The sequence below is a fragment of the Papio anubis genome, chromosome 12 (genome assembly GCF_008728515.1).
Source record: "Papio anubis isolate 15944 chromosome 12, Panubis1.0, whole genome shotgun sequence".
In the NCBI taxonomy this organism is placed as follows: domain Eukaryota; kingdom Metazoa; phylum Chordata; class Mammalia; order Primates; family Cercopithecidae; genus Papio; species Papio anubis.
In genome coordinates, this window is record NC_044987.1 from 8,450,909 (window position 1) to 8,469,943 (window position 19,035).

General features: G+C 52.6%; 1 protein-coding gene across 1 annotated transcript in view; it reads right to left on the reverse strand.

Moving 5' to 3' along the window:
• Positions 1–1,586: 1,586 nt before the first annotated feature.
• The window catches only part of DCPS (decapping enzyme, scavenger), a 39,821-nt gene continuing 22,372 nt past the window's right edge, over positions 1,587–19,035 (reverse strand). Inside the window, 5 exon segments of the mRNA XM_031653884.1 lie at positions 1,587–1,759; positions 1,761–1,994; positions 3,952–4,062; positions 9,027–9,140; positions 15,922–16,067. Of these exon segments, the coding sequence (XP_031509744.1) occupies positions 1,727–1,759; positions 1,761–1,994; positions 3,952–4,062; positions 9,027–9,140; positions 15,922–16,067 (638 nt within the window). The 3' untranslated portion in view covers positions 1,587–1,726.

Here is a 19,035-nt window from a genome sequence, read left to right on the forward strand (position 1 = left end):
GTGAGCCTAGATGCGCCACTGCACTCCAGCCTGGGTGACAAAGCGAGATTGTCTCAAAAAAACAAAACAGAACAAAAACAGCTGCAGGGAAGAATGGCTGAGTAGAGGCCAGTGGCTTCCTTGTGCCTCATCCGAACTCCCTGAAGGCTGAAGCAGGTCCCTGAGGCTTTCTGACCACACCCTCCACTTCCCGCTGTTTCTTTTTTATTTATTTATTTATTTATTTTGAGACGGAGTCTTGCTCTGTCACCCAGGCTGAAGTGCAGTGGCTCACTGCAACCTCCACCTCTCAGGTTCAAGTGATTCTCCTGCTTCAGCCTCCCAAGTAGCTGGGATTACAGAAGCCCACCACCACACCTGGCCAATTTTTCTATTTTTAGTAGAGATGGGGTTTCACCATGTTGGTGATTCTGCTGTTTCTAAGGAGTCTCTCCCAGGGCCACAGGGGTCCAGAGCAGACCCTGAGACCCTGAAGCAGGATGGCTGCACCTGCGCTACCACCTGCACGTGCAGAGGCTAGTCTCTGAATGAGGCTGCCTGGTACTCAGGCAGGGGATGGAGAGTAAGGACCACCCACTGTGCCTCAAGCCTCCCCCGTGCTGTCACTTAAGAGCCTACCATCCTGCCATCCCTGAGAGCTTCCCAAGCAAGGCACAAAATCCACAGCCCTACTCTGACAAAGTGGCAAATGCCAGCCCCTCTGGCAGCATGATGCCTTGGTCCTGTGTGCCGGAGAGAAAGCCTTGTGTGTTTACTTGTGTGACCGCCCATACAAGCCATGTCCCTGCTCTGCTTGAGCAGTGGCAGGTGTCACCCTTCCCAGGTAAGTCCTGATGGCTCCCTAAACTGATCTTCAGCCTCTGATGCTTTGAGGTCCCTTCCTGGTCTCAAGATCCTCTGAACGTCTGCCTCTGATAGGCCTTGAACCCGAGCCGCCTCCGGGCTTTTGTATTCAACTGCAACCATATCATTTGCCCTTTGCTGATTCACTGTTTGGCACTTGATCTTCTGGCTGCTTCATGTGAGTCTGTTTTGTCTTTCTGCCGAGATAAAAACTCAAGGCCGGGGACTCACTGACCAAATAACAAAGCAAGGCAGGCTTTTCAGGCTTGCATAATCTGATTCATATTAAAACCCGCCCATTTCCAGGCACCAGGCCCCTATCCTCGTCAACAAGAAGTTTATCAACAGGGTTGACTGACTCACAGGGAGGTGTGACCTCACTGCTGGAAGGAGGAAGTGCCATCAGAAACCTCTATAGATAATTTCCTGAAAGGTTCCAAGTTTGGTTTTTTGGGGAACTCCTCAAAGGAGAGGTGGATGGCAGAGGAAGGAGGAGGGGAGAGGGGGAGGAGCAGAATAAGGAGTGCAAACAGGAGAGGCACAGAGTGGGGACAAGGAAGCCACCATGGACGGTGAGCCCTGGGGCTTGGAGAAGGCCTTTGGCACCCTTCCAGGGCAGTTCCCACCCGTCAGTTGAAACCACCACCTGGAGACTTTCCACCATTCTCAAGGCCTTCCCTACAGGTTCTACCCACCCACTCTCCCCCACCATCTGTCTGCCTCCCAGGCCACACTGTCCACACTGAGTGAGCCCACTAGTTTATTCACTACTAGGAATAAGCCGGTACAAAATACATTTTTAGAAAATTCACTTGGAGATAAAAAATCTTGTCCCCACTCCTCCCCCAATCCCACACATCTGTGCTCTTCTGCCTGAGTTAATTCAGCTTTGCTGAGCCTCCTGCAAGAGCTTGAGCCAGGGGGTCGTCGGCCCTGAGGGCGAAGGTGAGCGTGCGCTGCTGGTAGTGCCTGGGGTCACACTCCAGGTTCTCGATCACCTCAGCCAGCAGGTGGGCCCGCTCCACGCCTGAGCCGGGGGCCTCGAAGCCCAGGGCGGTGAAGTGCACGTGCAGGTGGTAGTAGGAGGGCAGGTAGTGCAGGTATACTCGCAGACGGTCTCCCTTCATCTGGTAGCGCTGCAGGATGGCCTCCTGATGAGACAGGGGCAGGCAGGCCAGGAGTCACCGTGCTGTCTGAGGCCCGGCGCCATGTCCCCACCGAGACCCTCCTCCCGTCTGAATCCCGGGTTGGCCTGGGACAGCTCATAAAAACCCTCCGAACAGCTCTCTGCCTGCTGTCCGCTTCAGCTTCCTCTGTCTTCTAGTCTAGGAAATCCACAAGTGCAGGTGACAGCAGCAAAGCTGAGACTCTTTCTCCCAAAAGAAGGGGGGAGCGGCCTCAATCAGCATTCCCCACCCAACGTGGATAAAACACTGGCTTCCTCAAACAGCTGCTGCCGGGAATCTTGGAAGGTCCAGTGTCTACAGACAGGCCCCAGACTCCCAAGACTATGGGGACTTTCATGATTTAGGAGCCTTTAATCAGTCATGCAGTGGATGGGAGGAAGCCTCATTCTCTCTTTTAGCACAGGACAGGGTGGAGCTTGGAAACAATGAAGATGGGGATGGGGCTATGCTGAGAATTTGGTGAAAGAGCAAGGACTGTGGAAGGGGTGTGGGAGGGGCTGCTCCCACACAGACCCGGGGAAGTCTCGGTGGGCTCCTTGCAGAAGAGGAAAGCGTTGACTGTGGCCCTGGCTCCCTCTGCCCACCTCCGCCTTGCTCAGGGGTGGGTATTTTTCTACCAACCTCCACCTTCAGGAGCCTGCCAGGCATAGAATTAAGCGGAGACTCTTATCTCCACTGTGGGCAAATCACTGAGGTGGTCAGAGGTGAAGAGAAAAATACTAGGGCCTCAGTGGGCTCAGTATACACCCCAGAACCGTGTTCTGCATTTGGAGCTCACCCCAGGAATCTCTGCAGCAGGGTGGGACCAGGGCCAAGGCACCCAAGGGGCATCCTGGAGTAAGTGGGGTCTGCCTGCCAGGGCGGAGCTGTCAGAGCTCCTTGGGCAGATCAAAGTGTTGACCTGGCATCTCCCCAAGAGAAAGACACCATTCTCTGCCATTTTTAATATCCAGGAACTGCTTCAGGATCTGAACAAGTCACCCCACAAAGGTAAAGGCAGCTGAGGGGTGGTGCCATGGGTGGGCAGGAGGGAAGACAGATTGGGGCCCAGCGGCAGGGGGAAGCTGGGTGTGGGCAGAGCCTTTCCTCCAGGTCTGCATTAACACCTCGAAGCAGCACTGGTCAAAAAGGGGCCAACCTCTCTCCTGGCTGGGCATCGTTGTGACTGCTAGCTCTGGCGTGTTAGGCAGATCATCACATTTCAGAGTAGAAAAAAGACTGAGACCCAGCCCCTAGGATGGTGGATTTAGAAGGGATCCATCTAGATAATGTGGTTTAGGGAGGTGAAGTGACCCACCCCCGGCCACTCAGCTGGTTAGGGTCCAAATGTCAGGCCAGGACCACACCCAAGATTCTAGACACTCTTCCCCTATCCCCCCCTGCTCCTGGGCTCTGTTTAGAGCCCCGATAATTTCATTCAATTCAACAAATATCCCAGACAGAAAGTATCCCAGAACACCAGGTGCTACAGAATTCAGCCTGTTTTCAATCTAGACAAGGAGACACATGTGTACACACATATCGAAGTCATGTGCCCATACTCCCAAGAAACTCTGGCATGATGTGGTAGTCATGGTTGTCGTGAGAGAGACAGGTGATCCTGGAGTAGGAGGGGCCAGGACTTAAGGACCAGAGTCTATGGGGTGAGGGGTGGAAGTGCATCCCGGATGCAGAAAGCCTGAGGAAGGCGTGTGAGGGTGAGGAAAGGTGGCTGAAAGCAGAGCTGGGGCGCCAGGCAGGACCAGGGACAAAGAGCCCTGCTCTTCAACCTGAAGAGCCTAATGGGGTCCCCGAGACTGGCATCCAGAGAGAAGTCTCTCCAAGATGGACTCTGGGAAGGGTGAGGAAGGGGGCCCAGGAACACACTGGAATCTGAGTCTAATTTCCCTGGGCTTCCATGTGGTTTGGTGAAGCCGCTCACCTGCCCCTGGTGGAGGATGTTCCTGAGCAGCGGCAGGTGCTCCGGAGTAAGGTCGCGTAGGGATCTGATGTCCCGGCGATGGCAGATGGCGATCAAGTACAGGTCATCGAGCTGCGTAGAGAGCAAGGGGAGACCAGGCTCAGCAGGGAACAGACCTGGGGAGGCTGCCAACCCCGGAGTTCTCACGTAAGCCAGGAAGCACCCACCCCTGAGGCCTACAGCGCCAGGAGAAACCCCGCAGCAGGACTGAAGCGCCGGCAATGCGCGCATCCGCATACCCCGGGCGTGTGGGATGGTCTGAGAAGCAGGCCTTCTGTGTATGCTTCTTGCTAGAGAATACCATGTGAGAGTTCTTTTTTTTTTTTTTTTTTTGACAGAGTCTCGCTCTGTCACCCAGACTGGAGTGCAGTGGCGCAATCTTGGCTCACTGCAACCTCCACCTCCCGGGTTCAAGCGATTCTTCTGCCTCAGCCTCCCAAGTAGCTGGGACTACAGGTGCGTGCCACCATGCTCGGCCCTTTTTTTTTTTTTTTTTTTTTTTTTTTTTTTGTATTTTTAGTAGAGACGGGGTTTCACCATATTGGCCAGGCTGGTCTCAAACTCCTGACCTCATGATCCGCCCGCCTCGGCCTCCCAAAGTGCTGGGATTACAGGTGTGAGCCACCACGTCCGGCAGACAGTTCTATATACTCACTCCCCAGAGCTGTCAGGGGCAGGGAGCCAGGAGGTTCAAGAAAGAGCAAGGGCAACTCTCTCCCTCCAAGAGTTTACAGTCTCATCACATGTATGCAGGTAGCTCTGCTGTAAGACACAACATAATCCCAGCACAGGAGGAAGGAAAGACTCTAGCTACCTGGAGGAACCCAGGAAGGCCTCCTGGAAGAGAAGGCAGAGGATCAGGTCTAGAAAAAGAGGTAGAATTTGGAGAAAGGATATTCAGGTAGAGGAAACAGAGCAAAGGCTTGGAGGCAAGACTGTATAGGGTACAAATGTATAGGGCATAGAATGTATACATAAGGGGAGAGGAAGCAACTTGATTTATCTGGAGTCAAGGCTCATGAAGGGGTGGAGTGGGGTTTGAAGGCCAAGAAGGGAGCCAAGGGCCAGCTCAGCAGCACACACACACCAGGGCAGTAAGCCTGTTGCTCTCTTCCCCTATCTCACAGGACACCTTCCGGCCGTCCTTCCTGAGCACAGCCTGGCTAAAAACCTGGAGGTCACAACAGTACAAAGAATTAAAGTCAAGATCTTGTGCCGGAGAGCAAATGAACTCTTCCTCTTGCCCAGAAAACCCACCCTGCTCACCTAAACCCTGGCCTTGCCTGGCAATTACATCCATGCGCCTGGCAGGCCCCAGACATCAAGGCTCTGAGGGGCCAGGCACAGGGAGAACCCAGCAGTGTCCTGCCCTTCTGTCTGAGCTACCAGATTCCTTGTGGAGATAATTTGAGGACCATGACTCACCCAACCAAATTTCCTGGGGCCTCAAATTGAAAATTCAGGATGGGCTTTTCTATATGACTGCCTGATATCCAACTATGCCATGGTCTTTACATGCCATGAACATTCTTTCCTGCCAGAGTTCTAAGAATCTGTGTTCTCTGCCTCAGACCTTCTGCAGATGAGCCCACAGGAAGCTCCCACGTGTAGCTGAGCTGCATGCACCAGGCCTCAGTTTGCCCCAAGTCCCCTGTGTACTCTCTCATGGCCTGTGGCCAAGAAATGTACTCTCTCACTTTGGACTTAGGAGTGCAAAGAGAAGCCCAGAAACAAAACTGAACTTGAATTTTGTGTGTGCGCATGCACGCATGTGCACCTGGTGGTGGATGTGTATGTTTTCAGCTGTTCTATGTGTTACTGTAATGGAACTCCCAAATAATAGTAACATTTGTTTCAGATGATGTCTGCTGACAAGTCACAAACATGACTCTAACTCGCAACTCTCTGCTCCACTGGCACAGAATAGGGCATGGAGCCTGGTGCTGGGTGTCAGCCCGTGGTGTTGGGTGTCAGTTAACAGGCTGGGTAAGGCAGGGAAAATAATCCATTCTTTGACATTAGACATGACCTAAAATTTCCTGCTGGCAGCCAAAGGGCCTGCTCGCTCAGAGAAGTGATCTGAAGAAAGCTAGGCCAGGGCAGGAGAGGGCCTCAGGCTGGCGCCCCAGAAGGTGGCCCATCAGTCACTCTGGGAAGACAGATAGACATCGTCAGTCTCTTTTTACAAGTCAAGACAGTAAAATCAAAGTAATAGTTTCCTGGCAGGAAGAAAAAGAATTGCTGGAGCATTGGAGACTCAGCTCTTAACCTCTGGGGTGACTCAAAAGAAGAGTTGCCTGGTCTGAGAACTTTAGACCAAAGAACTTAAATCATATGAACTGAACATGCGTGTGTATCCATATACACATGTACATATATGTTTATATACCCAATACAGAAAGGTCACCAGAGACAAAGAAATAGCAACAATAGTTGTTTTGGGGAAGGGAAAGGAAGGGCTGTGAGGTGAGGGAGCATACTTTCACTGAATATCCTCTGTACTGTGTGCATTTTTGCCACATGCATAAACTAAACCTACAAGAAAATAAACAAATAAAAAAAAAGAATACATAGGTGATCCTTTAAGAGAACAGAAGAAGGGATGTTATAACCTCTAAGGAGGCACAGTCTCTAGCAAACAGGCACCTGATAAATATATGTTGAATGGATGAAAAAATGGATTATCTCTTTAATTCAGGGCCATCAGTTTGGAGACAGTAACTTTCAAGACGAGTGGCAGGAGATTCAAGGTGGCTAGGAAAGCTCCTCAAAGCAAACACCAGGGTGCCTCCCTATCCCCAGCCCTTCCCTGTCCCAAAGACAAAGAATAGAAGCCCAGGCATGGCCTGTCTTCCTGCTGGATACATTGCCTAATTCAAAGAGAATTATCAAATTCAGTGCTGTCAAAAGTCAAATATTTGAGACACTAAAATAGGGCATCATCAAAAGTCAAGTAAGAATTAAGGTTGGGCACAGTGGCTCACGCCTGTAGTCCCAGCTACTTGGGTTGCTGAGGCACGAGAATTGCTTGAACCCGGCAGGTGGAGGTTGCAGTGAGTTGAGATCATGCCACTGCACTCCAGCCTGGGCAACAGAGTGAGACTCTGTCTCAAAAAAAAAAAAAAAAGAATTAAGCAAAGGTTAAGAAGGACCACACCTGCCATCGCTATGAAGCAAAGTGTGACATTTAAGCTGGCCCTTTCATGACCCTTGAGGACAAGTAATTCCAGCCCTGTGGCTGGCAGCCACAGTGCAGCTCCTAAAGCCTTTCCTGTCTTAAAGGGGACAGAGAAAGGGAGGGTCCACTGGCAGGTGAAGCAAAGCCTGCCGGCACTGGAGTCAGAAGGACGGCAGATTTCTCTTCTCTGCCATGGGCTCAAATGCATTCAGGGTTTCTGGAATAGAGATGGGTAAGTCTATCTCTTGTTGTCCCTCCTTGGCCTTAAGACTGCAATCCCCTGGCAAGCTCCTCAGTCTTCAAGAGTCTCGTGCGGCAGAAGGTCCTCCTACCCCACACCTCCATGGCCCTGCTGGGATTCTCATTAATGGTGGGCCCCACCTCCTGTGACCCAGGCTCTAACCCTGGATCTCTAGGTGCAGGGCAGCCCCGGGGGACAGATGGGGGTTTGCAGAGCCACCGCTCAGTTTGAGACAAGGGGCCTTCAGGTCCTACCTCTTCAAATGCCTACAGAGCCAGTCCTGGCTCCCTCCTTCAAGGCCTGAAGGTGGCACAGGCAGAGAGAAGCTGCAGGGAAGGGCAGAGTGGATGCAGGCATCCCCTTAGCCTCTCGCTGCAGCGCCCCACACAAGGAGAGCCCTCTTCTTTGAACTTACTTGCTCTAGGAAATCATCAATCAATGCTGCAAGTTTGGAAAATCCCTTCAAATTCTTTCCCACCCCTTGGGCCACATTTGGGAATTCCCACAAGCCACTTGTCAAGAGACGAATTATGCTCACTTGCCTGTGTAACTCTGAGCCAAAATCCCACCCCTTTAAACCCCAAGTCAAAACTGAAGGCCTCACGGGCAGCCACAACTGAGAAAGCAGAGGGAATGAGCCTATGGAGGGGCAGACCTTCTCTGCGAGTCTCTCCAGCCTGTGAGGGGTGCAAAAACTAGATGGGCCCACCAAGAGCAGAACAGCACATCTGAGCCTGGATTACTCCACAGGTGAAAGTGGAGGAGAGATGTCCGTCCGCTCCCAGTGCCCATGCCTGCCTGCCTGCCTACCTCGGCCTTATCCAGGCCCCTCTTCTGTTGCAGGCTGAGCACAGCCAGGTTCCAGTCTGTGGTAAGAACAGCACTCTCTGCAACACAGTGGCTCTGCCAGTTTCTGACCACGTCAGGGTATAAAGGTTTGTGAACTCTCAGGTGTAAAAGAGGTGGTGGTAAGTGATAACTCTGGTGGTGGGCTGGTCTGGGAGACACAGAAGCGCATAGGGAACTGGAAAGGGATACCTGTGAGGGAGGACGGCTCCTCCCAAACCTGCTCCTTAGGAAAGTAGGAGAAGCAGAGGTGCTTGGAGGCCAGGGCAAGGGGCCGAGCGGCCCGAGTGGAAGTCTGGACTAACCTACTCCACAGCTCGGGCTGAGGAGGCGATGCCTTGGGTTGGTCACCATGGTTCCTGCCTGCCAGTGCTTCAGAACACAGGCCTGCCTGGATCTGCTGGTGTCACGGGGAACGGACAAAATGGAAACACCCCACTGAGGGCTCCAGGTGCAGCTGGAAGCACAGGCGGCTGCCCAGACCACTTGGCTGGTAAGGAATGGCCTATGTAGTCACGGGCGCAAACATCACCCCATTTTACCTCTTGGGTGGGAGGACAGCCAGAAAGGGTTTTAAGCTGACCCATTAAAGCAAAAGCACTTAGGTATGACAGGTATTCACCCAGTTCCCACAGAGAGCTCAGGCCAACCCTTGTTGGTTAATTATAATCTGCTTAGAGACAGGCCAGCGTGAGAAAGAGGACAGTCAGAAGGACCCGCACTTGGAGCAGGGTGGCCAGAGACCAAGGCATTCCAGCCAGAAACCTTTACCTGCTGTTGGTTCCACTTGAGGTCAGGGATGAGGACAAAACCATCAGAGGGATCTGGGTTCTCGAAAACAATCCGGTCCGCTTCAGCCTTCTTGTCAAGAATGTTATACACCCACTGAAAGGAGGGGGAGAGAGATGGTTCACAAATACACTCATCACCCCTTGAGAGACACCCCAAACTGAGCTAGGTGCACTCCCTGGCCTCTCCAGGAGACAGGACCAAGCCATAAAAGGCCGCCACACTCAGAGGATCTACATCCGGGCTGCCCTGTCCCTAAGCATCTGTCCTTAGGGGTCCAGAAGGGATTTTCCCCCTTCCCACTCCAGCTGGCACTCAGCCATGAGTCATCACAAGGGTCTCTGCAGCTTGGATGGGGCCAGGCTCTTCCTGGTCAGCATAGTGCACGCGCTCTGCAGAGGCCTCGCAGACCCAGGCTGTGTCTGCCCTTTATAGCAGTGACCCCCTCCACTGCCCACAGGACTCAGGGGAAGAGCTGCCTCCATGGATCCTATTTCACTCTATTCAGGACTATGGGGCAAAGCAAGGTAGGAGGCTGAGGGCACCAAGGTTTCCTTCTGTGGAGGGCCGGCTACCCACCAGGGCAGTGAGAGCCTTTGCCTCTAGCAGCTCATGTGTGCAGGTTTCCCGCCGCACCGGGATTCTCATCAGCAGCGGGCTCAGCACCTCGGCCCGTCTGGAGCTGCTGCAGATGCCGGTTAATCAGCAGTCTCTGCTGACACAGGCCCCGCATGGCAAAGCAGAAATGAAAGCTATGTGGAGACACAGAGACAGCGACCTCACCAAGACCTTTCAGGGCTACCCAGGCTCCTGGCCCTTGTGTCACCCTTGGATCATCTGCTGTCAACAGTTTGCAGAGGACCCTTCCCAGGCCTATGTGGACCCGAGGACATCACTTTACAGAGATGGTCCTGGAGGCCTGTCTGAGGTTAGGAGGCTGCAGGAGGTTGGGCTGAGAAGGCCTTGGGGGTCACAGGCGTCAAACCTCAGTACCCCCAGCTCTTCTCTACTTCCCCCAGCTCTCAGGGCCCTTTGCAAACATGAACTCATGCAGGACAGTGAACTCAGCCCTACATCCGGGGGAGAGACCTGCTGGGAAACCAGAGAGAGGAGTGGCTGAGGACACACTACCGCCCCTTCCTCCTCATAGTCAGAACAGTCTCTGAGCTCACTGATGTAGGAGAAGGAGCCATGGACAGGAGGTAGGCTGGGGAGGCCAGAGAACCGACACTACCAGGCAGCCATCCATGATCCTCCTTCTACTCCCAGAAGTGCTGGACAGGCAGCATCACCGAAGGCCAGGGACACGGGGACTGCCTTAGGGTCCACACAACCTCACACCTTGAGCCCAGAGGGCTGAACACACTGCATTGCATCCTCACCTCTCAGCTGCGACGGACTAGGGGTGAGGGCAGCTGGGCCTTGAGGTCTCCTGCAGCTCTCTACCCACAGGAAGCATTTCAGTTCAGAGGGCCCCAAACCCCTCACAAGGCCCCAAACCCCTGACAAGACCCACAGGCCAGTCACAATGTGGTCCATTCACAACAAAAGACAGGCAGTTCCCAAGAAACTGAATGAGGCCCCTTCCTGGGAGGGGTCTGGAGGACACCCGACAGCCGCTTCCTCATGCAGTGCCTGGGCCAGAGCAATGCATGGCCAGCACATCTACAGAGGCATTTCCTCTCTGACCTGAAATCTCCTGGGAATGTGCTGCTGGAGGAAAAAGCCAGCGGAAATAAAAGGGAGGGAGGGAGATGGCATTCCCTACGGAAAGCCCCAACGCACCCCATAAGCAAGCCTCCCCACGGTCCGTCCCTGGTTCACAGAAAAGCGGCATCTGCCTCTGACTGGTAGAGCGAGCGTGAGCAGGTTCTGAGCCAAGGAGACCTGGTTTTATCTCCCAGCTGTCACTGGGTGAGCAACTGATGCCTCCTTTGTAAAATAGGGCTGATGATATATACGTAAGCATGGTGAAGGCTTTCAGAGAGAACATGCGCATGAAAGCGCCCAGCACAGCCAGCATAAGGGAGGCCCCCTATGAGTGGCAAAGGTGGTGGGATGGTATGCCAGAAGCTACAAGAGTCACTGGGGACAGGAAAAGAGAGAAAGGCGGTGAAAGCAAAGGAGGTGGTGAGAGAGGTAATAAGAGCGGGGCTGGAGGACGAGTGACTGCAGGAAAGGGTGATGACCGTGAGAGCAGCTGCACTCTGCCTGGCACTGCTCTCAGTGTCACAGCAACCCTGAGAGGTGGCTGCTATCATTGTCGCCATTTTGTTGTTGTTGTTGAGATGAAGCCTTGCTCTTTTGCCCCGACTGGAGTGCAGTGGCGTGATCTCGGCTCACTGCAACCTCCGCCACCCAGGTTCAAGCGATTCTCTTGCCTCAGGAGTTAGGATTATAGGTGCCTACCACCACGCCCGGCTAATTTTTATATTTTTAGTAGAGATGGGTTGTTTGTTTTTGCTTTTTGTTTTTTCTGAGCTGGAGTTTCACTCTTGGCCGGAGTGTAATGGCATGATCTTGGCTCACTGCAACCTCCGCCTCCCAGGTTTAAGTGATTCTCCTGCCTCAGCCTCCCAAGAAGCTGGGATTACAGGCATGTGCCACCACACTCAACTCATTTTTGTATTTTTAGTAGAGATGGGGTTTCGCCATGTTGGCCAGGCTGGTCTCGAACTCTTGACCTCAAGTGATCTGCCGCCTTGGCCTCCCAAAGTGCTGGGATTACAGGCGTGAGCCCCCGCGCCTGGACATTGTCCCCATTTTACAGGTAAGGAGAATGCAAGTGCAAGGACGTTCACGCTGGGTCAGCCAATTCCAACCATGAGTATCTGGCTCCTGAGCCTGCGCCCTGGGCCAGGGTACCTGCTGCCTCCTGGGAGAGGCTGCTGGGAAAGTGGGAGGGAGCTGCATCCACAGGAAGCCTCAAGGCCAGAGGCCCAGATAAGAAAGAGAGGAGAAAGAAAGAACAAAATTCACACAAACACAGAGGGCTATGTAATGGGGAGTGCCACCATCTGAAACCAAGTCCAAGAGACCTGGCCAGCCCTGCGGATAAACTGGGCAGTGGGTGATGCCATCAGCTTTCTGCAACTCACCTGGCTGGACTTCTTTGCAGTAGGTGACACTAGCAGCTCCCTCGGTACCCTCTCTCCCGCCCTGACCTCCCATGAGACATCTTGCTCCTTCCTCATCACCTCCTGCTCTCTGCTTCTGCCTGCTGCCTTGCACTTCCCCTCCAGCCATGTGTGGTGTGACCATGTCTCCCAGGTGTCTCAGCTCTGCACATTGCTGTGCCTGTTCCTCTGAACAGTCACCTGGAGTAGAGAATGGTGGCTACCATCCTGGCATCATTCTGTGCTGGAAACAATAGCAGGCACATGATACATGGCACCTCTCTCAACTTCCACAACACCCAGGAGGGAGGAGCCATTAGTTACATTTTTCAGACAAGGAAACCAAGGCTCTGAAATTAAGGACAATGTCACGCTGCTCTTAGATGACAGACAGAGAATCCAAACACCAGGCTGAGGTTGAAGTCTAGCTGGATGACTCACAGACACACATTTGTAACTAGATGATCTCGAAGGCTCCAGATCCAGACATCCCACTGCAGTTTTTACTGGGAAGTTATAAGTACCTCACATCTAAGGAGTCAAATAGTATCTCTGGCTTAGGGCACAGATACTAGGACCAGACTGCCGGGCTTTGAGACCTGTCTCCAAAATGGCTGCTGTGAAGAATAAATGAGGTGCGAGGCTGGGCACGGTGGCTCACACCTATAATCCCAGCACTTTGGGAGGCCAAGGTGGGCAGGTCACTTGAGGTCAGGAGTTTGAGACCAGCCTGGCCAATATGGTGAAACTCCATCTCTACTAAAAATACAAAAATAAGCCCAGCGTAGTGGTGGGCACCTGTAATCCCAGCTATCTGGGAGGGTGAGGCAGGAGAATCACTTGAACCTGAGAGAAGAAGGTTGCAGTGAGCCGAGATCACACCATTGCACTCCAGCTTGGGCGACAAGAGTGAAACTCTGTCTCAAAAATAAATAAATAAATAAATAAATAAATAAATAAATAAATAAATAAATGAGGTGTGATGCACATAAATGCTTAGAGCAGTTCTTGGCACTATGCATAGTAAGTACTCAATAAATTCCAAACTGAACTCACTGTCTTCCATGCAAACCCACTCTTCTGTTTCTGTCCCCTATACTGGGTCATGAATTATCCTTCTATCCACTCATCACCCAACCTCTTCCCTCCCCTCTCCACATTAACCAGTTGCTAAGCCCCATCCAGCCCTGTGAAGACCTACCTCTGAAATTGCTCCAGAATCCTTCCCCACTGTCCCTACCTTGGTTCATACCCATACTGGGCTTTCCCAGTTTTCTTGTTCTATGCTCACCCCAATGCCATCAATTAATTCTGCAAATCGGACCATATTGTCCACATGCTTAAAACTATTTAGGGCACCCTCACCGCCTATGGCAACTGTTCTCATATCTGATGGTTGTTAGAAATATGAGAGAGAGACAGAGAGAGAGAGAGGTTTTCTTAAATGCACAATTCCCAGCTCCACTCCCTGAAGGGTGAGATTCAGCAGATACGGAATAGTGCTCCGTGCTCAGTATTTATGAAAATCCCCAGGCAATCCTAATGGTAAGCAAGGTTCAGGAACTCCTGGCCCCCTGGACAAAGTCCATGTGCCTCTGCCTGGCCCCTGCCTACCATCTCTGTGCTGTCGCCTCTGACCCTCCAGCAGCCCAAGCCCCAGTCACACCAAACTCCTTGCAGCTCCCCCAAAGCATCAGATGATTCCAGCTCTGTGTGCCTCTGGACTTGCTCCTCCCTCCCTCTGTGCTCCTGGTAAATTTCTATTTGTCCTCTAAGACCCAAGGGGAGGATCTTCTCCCTGTGAAGTCCCGACTGTCTGTGCTGGTCACTGTCCCTCTGCATCAGCACGGTAGCTCATCTAGGGATCAGAGTGCTCATCCCATTGTCACAATTGCCCGTTTACAAGTCTATCTTCCCTGTTAGACTGTAAGGATCCTGTCTAGGTTTCATCATCTTGGTGACTCTCCAAAGCCTGGCATAGGACCAGGTCCATAGTAGGTACTCAGTAAACATAATGACTGTTGCCAGTGAAGCTGAGTGCTTGTAAACTAGAAATAGCCAAGAAGGAATACATAAACCGCTCCCGTCTGTCAGGAGCTGGAAGAGTAGTGGAGTTTTCATTGTGCTCTTCTCCGAGTGGAACTGCAGAATGGTGTATAATGAGGAATATACACAGCCAGGCACAGTGGCTCACACCTGTACTCCTAGCACTTTGGGAGGCCAAGGCAGGCAGATTGCCTGAGCTCAGGAGTTTGAGGCCAGCCTGGGCAACATGGCAAAACCCCATCTCTACTAAAAATACAAAAAATTAACCAGGCATGGTGGCGCGCGCCTGTAATCCCAGCTACTCACACCAACCACATCAGGCCTTCCTTACTTGAATCTCAGGTTTGCGCAACCAGCACAACAGAACAACTGTTCCAGGAGATTCCCTAGGACCCTGAACAGCAGAAACTCTAAGAAGGTGGAGATGTAGTTCCTTTCCACTTGGAAAACAGAACAAGTGCTGGGACTTTAAAAACAAACAACCAACCAACAACAAAAAAAAGTGAGTCAGCTTGAGCCAGACGCACCCCGTGCAAACTGCCGCCCAGGGAGACCACGGCTGAACCAGGCTGGGGAAGGGGGTTGGCGGCACACAGGCCTCCCAAGGAAACGTTGTTCCTGCAGGTCCTGCCAACCTCCCCTTCCTTACTCCTCTCGAGTACAATTCACCTTGCAGTGCCCACAGACACAGCACACCCTCCCTTCTTCTGGGTCAGGGAGGAGTGGCTGTGAGTTCCTCACATCACAACACCCTCCACCACAGTGACCTGAATCTTGGGGAGAAAAGTGAGAAATGCTCAAAGAGAACAAGGGTGAACGATAAAGATAAGGAACAGTGTGAGAGTCAGTGAGTGGGCAAGAAACTGACTCATCAATAAGCATCAATCATATTTAACTTTGAGGACTCACATGGGGCCAGTTCTAGGCAGAGGCTCCAGTTGGCACTGGGCCTAGGCCCAGGGAGGAGTCAGGATCTTGGCGCTAAATGGCCTTGCATCTGGCCTGGCCAGACGACTGCCAGCTTGTGAATGGAGTCCCTGCACCGAATCCCCGAGGCCAATGGAGTCCTGCCTTCTTTTGGACGAATGCAAGGGGGAGGGGGGGAGGGAAGAGCTTTTTACTCTGAGACTGAGATCCTGCAGGCCAGTTTGCCACAGGTAAAACCAGGAATAAGAGTCTGGACTGGGTGGGACTAACTCAACATCAGCCTTTTACCCATTCATGGACCCAAAGCAATGGCACAGTCATCCTGAGGCTGGATCAGGGCTACTGCAGAGCAGACACACATTCTTCCAAAGGACTGGATTGCTTTGAGGTCCCCAGAGAGCCTCCATGGCATGCCCAAGCACATCAGGTGGGACCAAGACCAGCATCAGTTCCCTCACCCCCAAAGCCTTCTCTGACCATGCTATATAAAATGGCAACTGCCCACCCCAGGCCTTTTGGTCGCACTTACCCTGTCCATTTCTCTCCGCAGCCCTCATCTCACAGAGCATACAGATCCTGAGATATCTATGTATGCTCACACACTGTGTGACCGTGCATGGGATGTAAGCTGCACAACGTGGGGATTCTGTCCGCCATGCACTCTACTGTACCCCCATCCCCTCACCTAGCACAGCGCCTGGCCCCGAATACGACCCCAATAGACACGCGTAAGAGGAGGCACCAGCCACAGGAGCAGTGCTCTGCATCTGAGACATGCAGCCAGTCACCTGGATGCTGAGGCTCTGGGACTCCAGGTGGGGTAAAGTAATGTTCCTGTAGTCATCTCCCGTCTCTCGGATCAGGCGGAGGTCCTGGCGTAGGTACTTCTGCAGGTGTTTCTCTGTGGCCGGGTAAACCACGGTCGTCTTTACATCTGCAACGACACAGCACAGCCCGTGACACGGAAGCAATGCCCACTCTCTATGCCACAGGCACCACGGTGAGGAGAGACCTCCCGCCCTGGCTTTGATTCCCTGAGGGAAGCCAAAATCCAAGAGGATCATGCACCCAAGATCCACCCCCACAGAGTGCCTTGTGCCACTGCATTCATGAGCTGAGCCACACTCAGAACCTGGAAAACACGGGGCCCCTCGTCAGGCAAGCCCCAGCCCTTCCTGCTCCACCTTCCAGGCACAGGAATGAGAGGTCCCTAACTCTTCTCACATGCCAAATTTCTAGGTATGTGGCTTTCTGGACCCAAAGCTGAAAATATGGTTTAAAGCCTGGGCACGGTGGCTCATGCCTGTAACCCCAGCACTTTGGGAGGCCAAGGCAGGCGGATCACCTGCGGTCGGGAGTTCAAGACCAATCTGACCAACATAGAGAAACCCCATCTCTACTAAAAATACAAAATTAACCAGGTGTGGTGGCGCATGCCAGTAATCCCAGCTACTCGGGAGGCTGAGGCGGGAGAACCGCTTGAACCTGGGAGGCAGAGGTTGCGGTAAGCCCAGATCGCGCCATTGCACTCCAGCCTGGGCAACAAGAGCGAAACTCCGTCTCAAAAAAAAAAAAAAAAAGGTTTAAAACCCAGTAGTCCCCTTAATGACGGGCAGTGCAGCATAGCGCAGTGGTTCCAGGCACAGACTCTGGAGCCAGACTGAGTTCAAGTACTGGCTCTGCCTGCTCCTTATTCTGAATGGGACCTTGGCATCACCCGGGAGCAAGGTTCAGCTGTTTAACTTCTTGTTTAACTTCTTGGTGCCTCTACTTCCTCATCTGTCAAACGAGGATAGTAAAAGCTCCTGTGTCACAAGGCTGGGAGGATTAAACAAGTCAATTACCTGTGAAGTTCTTAGAACAATATCTGGCACACAGGAAATACCACATAAGTGCTGTGATGTTTCATCCAGGGTTTCTGAATCTCAGCACCACTGACATTTTGGCCTGGATAATTCTCTGTTGCGGGGGCTGTCCTGTGCATTGAAGGATGTTCAGCTGCATCCCTGGCCTCTATTGGGATGTTAGTAGCACCCTCCCCAAGTTGTGACAACGCAAAATGTCTCCAGACTTTGCCAAATGTGTCCCCTGAAAGGAAAATCTGTCCCCAGGTGAGAACTACAGTTTTAAACTAGAAGGATGTCTTGCAGTTTTCCTAAACAGACTCTAGGCTGGCGTCCTGGTCCAAAACCACCTGGTTTTGGTTAAGTCCTTTCCCTTATTTTTAATAACATCTGGTACAATTGTTATCATTACTCTAACATTTATACATAGTGTTTTAACACAGATCTTAGGGGTATTTCAAAATCAGCTTGGATCTTTCTCAAAAGACCCATGGTTCCCCTCTGACTTTCTTAATCTGGGTTCAGATAGGCTGTCCCAGAGAAACCCAAGAGAGAGCCGAAAACCCGCAGGGACATTTTACCACCACGAAGTCCTCATGCTTACTCACACACCGCGAAACCCAGCTAAGAACTATCCATCTATACTTTCGTATTTGGTCTGAGGTCATAGGTGGTTTTAACCCCACTTTCATACATCAGTGACAAGGGTGGGCTGGGACTCAAAAGAGTCATTCAGTATCACACTGTGAAATGTGGCAGAGGCGAGCCTGGAACTGAGGCCTTCTTACCCTAAAGCCAGCGCTCCTATAACACCACAGGCTACTTTCAACTTCTACCTCCAAGTCCCAGTGACGATGTACAGAGATGACATACCAGGCACATGGCTTCTGTCCCATCAAACATCCCAGTCCATCAGCTCTGGGAGGCACAGCAGCACAGTGGGAAGACATGGACGCTGGTCCCAGGCTGGCCACACGACTCTCCATACTGGCTGTGTACCCTTGGGCATGGGGCTTCACGTCTTAGAGCCTTGGCTTCCTCACCTATTAAAGGGTGGTCATCAAATCTGCCTTACAGAGTTGTTTACATTAAATAAAACATGTCACCTGGATCACTGGAGGTGCTAAATAAATGTCACCCAATCCTGGGAATCCCCGGATCTGACCGTGAAAAGGGGGCATGAAGACCTCCTCACAACTCTCTGAGAACGCAGCAAAAAACTGTTCCTTGCTTCTCACTCTGTTCTCTAACAGCTCAGGGTCATGGGTCATAGGCCAGAAGGCAGAGGTCAGAGGTCAGGCACACCAAGATCTCAAGAGGCGGGAGACTGCTTGAAGTAGACTGAACGGCACCACCTTGGCCCTTGCAGTGGACCTGAGGGAAATTCGTACATCTGCAGTGGAGCTTGGTGGATGAGAACAGAGATTTTCGAGCCAGTCAGTCTGGATGCAAGTCCTGGCTCTGCACTTATTAGCTGCGTAACCTCAGGCAAGTGACTGGCCCTCTCTGTGGCTTCAGTCTCCTGACCTCTACAATCTGGGGTAACAATAACAGCACCGACCTTCCAGGGCTGTTGGGGGAACTAAATGAGTCAGTAGAAGGAAAGATTCAGGAAGTGCCTCACACAGAGAAAAGCGCTCCACCAAGGCTAGCTTGGATTCTCTCCACTGTTGCCTCAGTTGCCTGGGTTGGGCAGTGGAGCTCCCTGAGAGTCGGGGCGAGATGGGCAGGGCACAGAGGCAGAGCGGGCGCTGGAGAGCAGCCGGGCTCTGCGGGCAGGGTCACCCAGCCGGACTCCCAGCCCCTGGCTGCTCCAGATCAGAAAGCCACCTGGCCTGTGAGCGTGCCCTGGTCTGCCGAGGCCTGTGCAAGGCCCGCCCCAGTCACCCGGGGTGCAGGGAAACTGGTGTCTCACTGAGCCAGCCCCTCCCGCCTCCCCTCAGCAGCAAGAGCATCCACAGGCGCTTATTTTCCAACTGCTCACTTCCTGCCACCCTCCTGCCTTTCCTGAGGTGCGCCTGCAGGGCTGGGAACCCCACTGCAGCACTCTCACAGCTC